The sequence below is a fragment of the Aptenodytes forsteri genome, unplaced genomic scaffold, assembly GCF_000699145.1.
Source record: "Aptenodytes forsteri isolate BGI_AS27 unplaced genomic scaffold, ASM69914v1 Scaffold125, whole genome shotgun sequence".
NCBI classification, from domain to species: Eukaryota; Metazoa; Chordata; class Aves; order Sphenisciformes; family Spheniscidae; genus Aptenodytes; species Aptenodytes forsteri.
The window spans coordinates 3,279,890-3,290,218 of NW_008794447.1; the positions used below are offsets into that span (position 1 = coordinate 3,279,890).

The 10,329-nt window shown below is 39.5% G+C and overlaps 1 protein-coding gene across 1 annotated transcript; it reads left to right on the plus strand.

Annotated features, from left to right (window-relative positions):
- The first annotated feature begins 5,471 nt into the window (after nucleotides 1-5,471).
- On the plus strand, nucleotides 5,472-8,164 carry RAB33B (RAB33B, member RAS oncogene family). The gene is made up of 2 exons (XM_009290331.1): nucleotides 5,472-5,489; nucleotides 5,871-8,164. The coding sequence occupies exons 1-2, from the start codon at nucleotides 5,472-5,474 to the stop codon at nucleotides 6,312-6,314; spliced, it is 462 nt and encodes a 153-aa protein (XP_009288606.1). The 3' UTR covers nucleotides 6,315-8,164.
- Nucleotides 8,165-10,329: the final 2,165 nt, after the last annotated feature.

The following is a 10,329-nucleotide window of genomic DNA, read 5'->3' on the forward strand; positions in this document are numbered from 1 at the left end:
GCTTTCGGCCTCGCCCGGCCGCAAGGTGCTGGGGCGGCGGCGGGGGGGGTGCACCCGCCGGGCCCCGACCCAGCTGCTGACAGGAGGGAGCAGCTGGGAGACCAGGAAAAGCAGGAGGAGAGGAAGACGCGGGTGCTGACAGGTGACAGGCCGTGGCCGGTGAGCCTCTGCCATCGCCTGAACGGCTTACCTCCAGAGGTAACCCCTGTACCTCCGAAGGCCCGGGCAGCCGGCAGGGCTGCGCGCGGTTGGCGTGCGGACTGGACATCCCAGCCTTCCCTGCCGCCATGCTGTGCACAGGTGTGGTGCTGCACGGTAGGGTTCGTAGGCTCTCGTGTCACACCTCCGTACTCCAGAAGTTCGGTGCGGTTGTGTCGCATAGCCGGTAGCCTCGGCTGTATCTGCTCTGCAACTCCGTTTTAAACTATTTTGCTTTGCTCCTATTGGAAATGTAATTACTATGTAGGTTTCCATGCCGATGAAAAATTCCTACTGTAGGCCAAACCCTTGCGCAGCTTTTGGCAGGTGTTAATCAATAATTTCTCCTTAAAATGGACTTCTAGGTAGATCTCTTACTTACCAGTATTTTAGTGTTAGCTGTGCCTGGTATCAGCAGCTTGTTGCGTCCCAGAGATTCTACTTCTGTGTTTATCAAGGATGATTGGCTTAACCTTCAAGTCCACAAAGCTATGCAGATGCCACTGTTACGAGCATTTTGCTTTAAAAAGGTCCCATTAAGAAAGTAAACATTGTTCAGGAGTGAACTGCTTCATCAGTGACAGCAATGTGTTGCAACTTTTAATACTTTTTTTTTAGGATTCTGTTAAGATTGCTGCATGTTTAGGCAAATGTGGCACAGAACTGGACAGTGACAGGTTGGATACCTAGCTCACATCTGACTGTTGGTTTTTACTCTGATTATAGGTTTAGCTAAAGTGTAGTCTTACAAAACTAAATTTAGTGAAAAATTGGATGGGAGGAAAAAATGCTCTTTTACCTTCTTTGCACTGTAAAGCAAATTTTAAAAGCATTTGAAAGACACCTGGTCTGCCCAGTAGATACATAAATGCTGGTGGTGATCCTAACAGTCATTTGCAGATTAGACTACTAGCTGCTTACAAATGCAGTTTGTTTACTAGGAGTACACGGTTTTAAACAGAATCCCCTTCTGCTTCTGTATTACAGTTTGCTTCTATGAGCAAAGTTTAATAATGTGTAGGAAAAGGGAGTAACAGTAGTCTTGGAATTGTACTTTTGCATTTATTATCACCAGGCTTTGTAATTACAGCTTACAGTTATGTAGCTGAAAGCTATAGTTTTTCCTTGCTTGCTTACTTATTAAAGAAATTGCGGAGGGCATATAAGTCCATTTGCTTTCCTTCTCTTGAGTTTCTTTCACCTCATATCCTTCTTTTTAACTAAAAAAGAAAAATGAGTAAGAGTCTTTGTTACTCTTTTTCTTCATAAAACCACTGAATAGCTCTTTGGCTGATAGCTGCGATTCTGTACTCCCTGGTCTGTTGCTGTCCACAATGGAGGAGAGAACCTCCTGAGGGGTATCTTCGTGTCAGCACCATCTTACTGACTGGCATTTTCACCACCTCTGGATTATGCCCGGCCTTTGTTGGAGAGCAGTGAAGAAGAGTATAGCCTAATCCACAGTTCCGAGATGCTTCACATAGGTTATCGTGCCATTTTGTTATATACGTTGTGGTAGGTTGTTTTGCTGCGTTCTTGAGAATATTACCTGTTGAATATGCAAGTTCTGGTTGAGAGAGGTGGAGAACTGAAGGAGGCTCTTTTGAGGTACGTTGTTTTCTGGGAAGTTCTGCTTCAGCTTTAAAAGGAATAAACTTTACCATTATGGCCAAGACTCTAGCTCTTAGGGGAATGCTGTGTGTTGTCAAGTATGCACCAATTTTTGGGTTTTGCCACCTCCTTTCCCTCATCTTCACCTTTCTTGCTTGTAGCAGTGAGCTCCCAGCAATGCCTGTTGAATCAGGAAAGAGAGAAGCTCAGATGAACCGAATTACTGCTGTTCTTGCTGTGCCCTGAAGGGCTTGCTGAGCAGAGGAATTTTTCCTCTTGCGTTGAAGGAGATTATTAAGTAGTGTCTTCTCTTTTCTCTTCTCCCTTCCCCCAGCCAGCTGGATGGTCATTCTTGTGCTGCTACAGTACTGAGCATTTCCCTCGCAGCTGGAAAAATGCTGTGTCATTGGTAGGAACACAAGCGCAGTTCTTCTCGCCGGGGGTCTCCCACACAGGAATTGTGTAGAATTCCAAGACAAGTGTATTCCTTTGTAGCTTGTACAGCTGTAGCTGTACAGAAGGCTAACAGCTTCGTATGAAACACCGATGCCTAGACGTGATGAATAAGTGAAAATCTTCAACACATGAATTTTTTGCATTCTAAATTTTCCTCTTCCTAAATTGATCTAAGCATTGAAAATCAAAGAAAACAATGATATCACTCTTTACTGACCTACATTAAAAGAGCAAAGGATGCAAATGAAATTCAAAGAAGAAAGTCCAAACATCATGTTCTATACCTTTGAGCTCTTCAAGGTTTTTTTCCCACATCTTGTAAAAGGAGCCATAGTTTACCATTTTATCTTTATTAAAGGCTAGTTATGTTTTTACCAGCGTGTTATAAACCATGCATGCTAAGGGAGTCCTTGCTTAGAAAACAGCCTTTCTGCATCCACAAAAAGGAGTCGGAAGGTGGGAGGTGATAGCTGAGTCAATACATTTAAGTACCATTTGTCTTTCCTAGGGAGTGTGACAAAGTGATTCTGTCCACAGTTTTATTAGCTGAATTATGCTGTTAAACCAAATTTTCAAATCACACATTTTAAAGGGCTATTATAAAAAATGTGCTCCCGTGAAGATGGATGGTTTTGAACTAATAATGAAACAGTAGTCTTAATGTTAATTCATCAATGCACATCTATTAACGTGAACATTTTCAGTGTTGTTTTTCAGTAGAGCAAATATTGCCGGGGGGGGCAGAAATGGAACGGTCTCCTCAAGCTCACCTTGTAAGAGGAAAAGAGAAACTTCTAAAGTGTGAAATTTTCAATCTTGAGGAAGGATTTGCCTCTCAGTGCAAATGATTCCATGCCAAGAATATTAACATACTTAATTTCAGATAATACACTTCAAGCTTGAAAGCTGCATGTAAATAAAATTTAGGAGGAACTGTAGTTTAAGCTTAACTTGGAAGATATGTAAACCTTTAATTTCATTTCCCCTTCTCTACCCAAGGCTGGCAGTACACTTGCGGATCTGTGCTTGACTGAAGCATGACTGATTTCTGCTCTGTGAATGAGGTGGGGAGAGAAGTGTAAGCTCACAGCTGCCTGTGAAAATGAGCTCCCTCTTTAAATTAATTTGCTACAGCATTTTCCAAGATCATCTGTAGTGATTCCTTAACATTATGTTGTCCGAACACAAGGATTACTTTGGTCTGTGCTTCTTTCTTCTCTCTTTAATTTGTCAAATTCCAAATTAATGAAAATTTTCAATGAGTCTCCTGACTTTATAATGTTTTATAAGTGTATAGACCTAGAAGTATGTGTCATCTGGGTAGGTGAATGAATCTTACCCAAACTTAGGTGCCTACATTTAATCTGATTGTCTAGACTCCCTTAACAAACCTTGGAGATGCAGTCAGTTGTGTTTGGAGTGTAATACTGTTGGCAAAAAGCGGGTATTTGCTCTAAAATGAGATGGATTGCAACTGACTACCGTTTTCTGCGATCAGAGGCTAGGGTGACTTGCCTTGCTTTTAATAATCTTAATGACCCTTTTAGAAGCAGCATGTGGATCTTTATAAGTCTGTGGATCAGAAGCTGCAGATAACTGGACTAGACTACACTAGCTACTACTAACTACTACTAGCTGTTCTGATGTTCTCATGTGAATTCTCAGCTCCCCTGATGAAACCCATAACTGCCATTTCCACCTCCTCTAATCTGAGTTTTTCTCGAGGATGGGTGACCAGGATTGAACATAATACTGCAGAAAAAGTCACACCATCCTTACACTTTTTCCTTCACTCTATCACACTAGTGATTCATAATGTCCTGTGATTGACTCGTGTATCTGGATCGTCATCTGTTTTAATAATTTCCAAACTGACGAATCCTGCAGTTATAGGAAAAGTCTTTATTATTAGTCACTGTTATCAAGACTTTGCATCTGCTTCTATTCAGTTTCACCCTATTTCTACTGTTCCAGCTTTCAAAAAAAAATTTATGTGGCACTGTAATCCTCCTCTGTCAGTGATGCATCTTAGCTTCTTGCCATCACCAAATTTCCCTGGCACTTGGGTTTCCTTTTCTTTTGATATCAAACTCACTGGTAAAAATGGTAAACAAGGCAACTTTCAAGACACTAGCAATATCTAAATAAGCTTTACTGAAACATTTGGATCAAAGGAATGCAGAACTATGGTAATAGGAGAACAATTTCATCAAGAGAAGATACGAGCTGTACCTTTCCTGGAAACAGATTGAGTTTTAAATTTACCTTCATCGTTTACAGAACACTTAATATTACTTGAATTCCGAGTCTGAAGAAAACCTCTCCTTTCATTCCCAGGGAGGAAATATTTCTTTCTGACATTTCCTGCTCAAAAGTTAAAAGCTGAAGTACTAATCAAACTGCATCAGCCGTCAGGGATCAGCTGTACAGGACAGACAGGAAACTAGGAATCAGCTTTGACCCAAGAAACCAAATGTTGTCTTTCAGTGTTAACACCATCACTAAGGTGTGTGTGATACAGCCATGCACTAGTTTCTCTTACAGCGTACAGTTAATTCATCATTGTAGGTGAACTGGCTCTGACTGCTGTATATTGCAGTCGCATGTCTCCTGGAGGGCAAGTTTGTTAAAATATCAGTGTCCAATAAGTGCACAACTCTGGAGCGTACTCTACCCATCTGAGGACTCCAGGCTTCCATTATACTAGGATGATTGTGCATTTAAGATTTTTTTTTAGTTGTTGCTTACATCTGCTTGTGTTTCAAGGCTTGTTTTGTTTTGTTTTAATCTGGACCCAAGAAGTTTGAAAGCATTTCAGTTCTTCTGAATGTTTGGGGTTTTGCCTGTTACACTGACTAGGCTTCAAACAAATATGTTCAGTCTGTTGGGGTAGAATGATGCGCACCTGGAAACAATAGTACCATGTTAAGCTAACAGGAGGTTTATGCTTTTTTTTTTTTTTCCCCTTTTACGCGTGCTTTGATACTACAAACCACAGTACAATCCTAGCTTAAGCATTACATAAGCTTAAGTTAGAGGTTCATCACAGGAGGGTTTGATTCCAATAGATACACTGCAGAGAAAGATTTCTTTGTCCTGTTTTTGTTGTTGGTGGTGTTATTCATGCATGGTTTGATTTCTTCCTACTTTTATATAGTACCACAATAGGCAGTTAACTTCATGCGAAGAACAAAACTTTGGGGAAAATGACGTTATTTTTGGCAGTAAAAAAATCATGTCAGCCGAGAGTTGTGCTGTGAAATACATGCTGTTTTTTCAAATTAAAGTGCTATTGCCAAGACTTCAGGATTTGTTTTTTTTAAAATCTTACAAAATACATGCTCCAATAAAACTTTCAGAAATTCATATTTGCGATCAGGTTGCATCATCATTTCTTCCTGGCTTCAATTGTGAGCAGCTTTGAAAGCAAAAGTTTCTTAAATTGTGTAAAATCAACTTTTCTTCAGCACAAACTCTTCAGTATGATTAATTGAGAAGAGTGGATTTCTGTGATCGTGTGACTTCCCTAGCTAGAGGTAATTTGTATTATTTTCCAACATGAGTAATAAAACTTTTTTTTTCTCTCATTGTCTTTCCCTTTTCAGATCCAGCTATGGGATACAGCAGGCCAGGAGCGCTTCAGAAAGAGCATGGTGCAGCACTATTACAGGAATGTACATGCTGTTGTGTTTGTATATGATATGACAAACATTGCCAGTTTTCACAGTCTGCCATCATGGATAGAGGAATGCAAACAACACCTTCTTGCCAATGATATACCACGGATTCTTGTTGGAAATAAATGTGACCTGAGGAGTGCTATTCAGGTACCTACGGACTTGGCCCAGAAGTTTGCTGATACTCACAGTATGCCGTTATTTGAAACCTCTGCCAAAAACCCCAATGACAATGACCACGTGGAGGCCATATTTATGACACTGGCTCACAAGCTTAAAAGTCACAAGCCATTAATGCTTAGTCAACCCCCAGATCGCGATGAAATACATATAAAGCCTGAACCAAAACCTGCCATGACCTGCTGGTGTTAAATCATACTATTATCAGCTATCACCTTGTCTTGTTTGCAAACGCTTCAAAATTATGATCTTGGCAAAGTTCCAGGTTTTGGTAGCAATTATAGTGGATCTCTTTGGCACTTTAATGTGGTTTTTTTTTTTCCTGGTGTAGATGTGCCCATCTCATGTTCTTGCACTTTGTAATTGTACTTTCTGAATTACTGAAGTTTCACTATAAATATACGGGAAAGTAAACTTTCAAGTGAAGTTTTGACAAAGCAATTCTACTTGAGCTCTTGCTGCCTGAGATTGTTTTCGTCACTTGTGGTAAGGTTATAAATCGTGAGCCAGTTTACTAACATTTTTGGTTGCTACTTGCATTGGAATAATGTAGGAGAAAAAGTGTTTTGTGACAGATAGCTTGATTTTTGGGTCAGCGAGTGGGGAGATTTTTGGTATATGAAGGAATATTTGGTGACCGCTAGCAAATTGCTAAGCAAGTACCTTTTTATTTAAAAAACAAAAACCAGGACTGTCAGATAAAGTTTGGGCTGTCAGTGTGGGTGCAAACTGCTAGCTTTTGGCCTGTCACTCCACTGTAAACTTTGTCTGTTTCTTCATGGCAATGGTAAGAGAATTGACAAACTTGTCCCTACCTCTAGACAATAATTTGATACTTAAAACTTTATTAATTTTTCATAATTAGCATGTAAAACTAAACTATGCATTCCTTATGGAAAGTACTGTAGCACAGGATTTGGGGTAAATTTGGGACTATAACTGTCCATAACTTCTCTGACCTTACTAAAACTTCAACGAGGACTTACTTCTAAAGATGCTGTATTTGAGTTGAGTGTCCCAGGGTAAGTAAAAACACTTAAGTAAATAAAAGATTGAAGTTGGCAAAAGTATACTGGTTTTCAAAGGTAGGGGTTTTGGAGGATTTTAGTGATGATGAATCCTTTTCAAATGTCTTGAAAAAGCTTTCTATGACTAATTTGATAACGTATTTGAGGGATGGAAATGCTTAGGACAAAATGCTAGGAATATGGGACTTCCTTAAAATACTTCTGAATACAAAATAAACTAGATCTTGAAATATGGAGAAAATCTGCCAAATACATAATCTGTTACAGATTTTTGAGCTAAAACCTGCTTGTGTTATGTCGTGGCTGTATGTTGGGCATCCTTGGCATTACTAATGTGAGTTAGTGGTGGGTCAGGTGAGGGAAATTACTCCTCTAGAACCATCTTCTTCTGTGTTCTCATCATTGCAACCATCTTATCTCAGCTCTGTCTGAAGGTCAAGTTTCATAACAAAAATGGTGCTAGGTTGCACGTAATTACATAAAGCGAAATGTAAGCCATAGAATGCAATCTATGACTTCATTCGGATGCCATGTCAAACAATGTTTTGTGACTTAGTTTTTTAAGGAATTGAAGTAAAAATGAAGACTTTTGATTTGCAATGTGTAGCATGTGATGCTGACTGGAAACTAAACGGAAGGGCCAGTTCAGAAGCTGCCACCCTAGTGATCACATTAGAAACAAGTAATTGAAGCACGATAACTAATATTATTTAAACTATTACAATTAATGAGATGCAATTCCATGGCAAGTTATACTGACAAAAGAAAAATGTGTTGACTTTTTTCTAGATTTAGAAAGGGCATTCAGCTTGGTCTAATATGATTAAGAAGTTTAAAAAGTATCTAAACAAAAGGTAATCTTTTTTCCCTCTATAAAGCTGGTACAACTGTGGCAGTAATTTTGTTTAGGAAACATTTGTAAAAGGGAACTGTATTCACTCTGAACCTTACATGACTAGAATTTGGTTTACAGTCCTTTCAGAAACAATCAGCTTTTTAACACTAGTGTCCTTAATGATTACATGACTAATTTGGTTTACAGTCCTTTCAGAAACAATCAGCTTTTTAACACTAGTGTCCTTAATGATATTTTTTAAGAAAAACTTAAATTTATGTGTATACTATTGTAAATAGTAAATATTTACAGTCCTCTTGGACAATTTGTTTTTCACTCATGTCCTTAATCCTTTTTCTTAAAAGAACCCATCTTAAGTATTTGCATAAGTATGTCAACAAACTTTTTTTTTTTTTTTTAATAAATAAAACCAGAATGAAGAATTCCAAAGTCAGTCAGTCAGGTTGGGGGTTGAGATAAGGAAATTATGTAGCTAAAATGTTACTGTTAAATTTTATATCAAACATCTGCAAATCTGTTAAGCTTTATTTGAGTTATTCGAAACCTGTAAATAAGGGCCCTCATGTCATTAAAGTTGTGTGGAAACAGTGTTTAAGTATGTGATTTCGTCTTCAGCACAAAGCATGTTTTAATGGTTCTGCCGTAAAGGTAATGTGGTCATTAACACAGGGTTCAGTGCCCTTCCTGGCTTTCAGTGGTAATGTTCTGCCCACAAAATTGATGTCAAAAGTACTGAATACTTTGTATATGTATTTTCACTTTACCAAATTGTAAAGTTGGGTTATTTTGTATGTGCTGGGGGGAGGGCAAGACACAATCCCAGAAACCTAATAAACTGGCTTTGCCACAAACTGTTATCACTTGTTTTCAATAAATATACTAAGAATGATGATATAATTTCTTTTGGTAAAATCCATAAAAAAACTGTAAGGGAGGAAAAAGAGTTTCTAGTTTCTGTATGTGTGGGTGACAATTTTGTGACAGACTGTCACAATACTTGGACTACTGTCAGTGCTTTCTTGCGATGGCTCTGAGTTGTTTTGGAGCATCTGAAACGCCCACCTGGTGATTCAGAGGCATGTTCAGGATTCATTTCAGATTCCAGAAGAACGGGAAGTGGTACAACAGTTATAAAACTAGGAATTGCTGAACTAGGAATTGCTGACCCTTGAATGTAGGTCAAGACCCTAAAGGAGTCTTCTCCATTACTCTTCTCGTAGCCTCACCTCATGTTCAGAAATAAAAGCTCTTCACTTCACATGCAGGTGGGCATTCTTTGTTATCTCAAAAGACAGTCTTGCAGGTTTCCGTATGCGTATGCATGCACACATGTGTGCGCACACACAGGGAGCAAGCTTTCAATTCCACTTAAGCTGGCTTTTTGGTAGATATCATGGCCTTTTCCCCCCAAAGGAACTCTCAATCATTTGTGTTACATACTGTTTCACTAATGTCCTATTTATGTTCCTCTTCTAGTTTCACACTTAATAGTGTATTAAAAACAAAAAGGTAAAACACCTTTTAGAGATGTTTTGCATCTTTAAATATGATTGCAGTCATCACTGCTCACACAGGCTGTTAATTCTACTGAATGATTAAAAGAATGTGTTTATTGCATGTGTATACCTTGTGCTTTTGGACCCTGGGAATGACCAGAAGGGACCTTGGTAGACTACTAACAGTGAGATGCAGCTGTGAGCCCTTGTCCTAGATTGACACTAGCTGTTTCATCAAACTGCTTAGGAAGGAAGCGACTTTCAACTTCGGAAGGCAAGAGGCTGACACAGAAACTCTAGACGTGTCCTAGTATTTGTGCATATACTTGCTGCGCATTAGGGTTTTCTTGTTTGGGGTGGTGGTTTTTTTTATATCTCCTCTCATGTCTTCGTCATGACACTATAGCTAAGAAGCATCAAAATACATGAGGGTTTTATGTGTCCTTGTCCTGATTTTGGCTGGGATAGAGTTAATTTTCTTCCTAGTAGCTGGTACAGTGCTGTGTTTTGGATTTAGGATGAGAATAACGTTGATAACGCACCAATGTTTTAGTTGTTGCTAAGCAGTGCTTACACTAGTCAAGGACTTTTCAGCTTCCCATGCCCTGCCAGTGAGAAGCTGGGAGGGGGCACAGCCAGGACAGCTGACCCCAACTGGCCAAAGGGATATTCCATACCATGTGCCGTCATGCTCAGTACAGAAACGGGGGAGTTGGCTGGGGGGCAGTGACCGCTGCCCAGGGACTGGCTGGGCACCGGTTGGCAGGTGGTGAGCAATTGCACTGTGCATCACATATTTTGTATATTCTTTTATCATTATTATTATT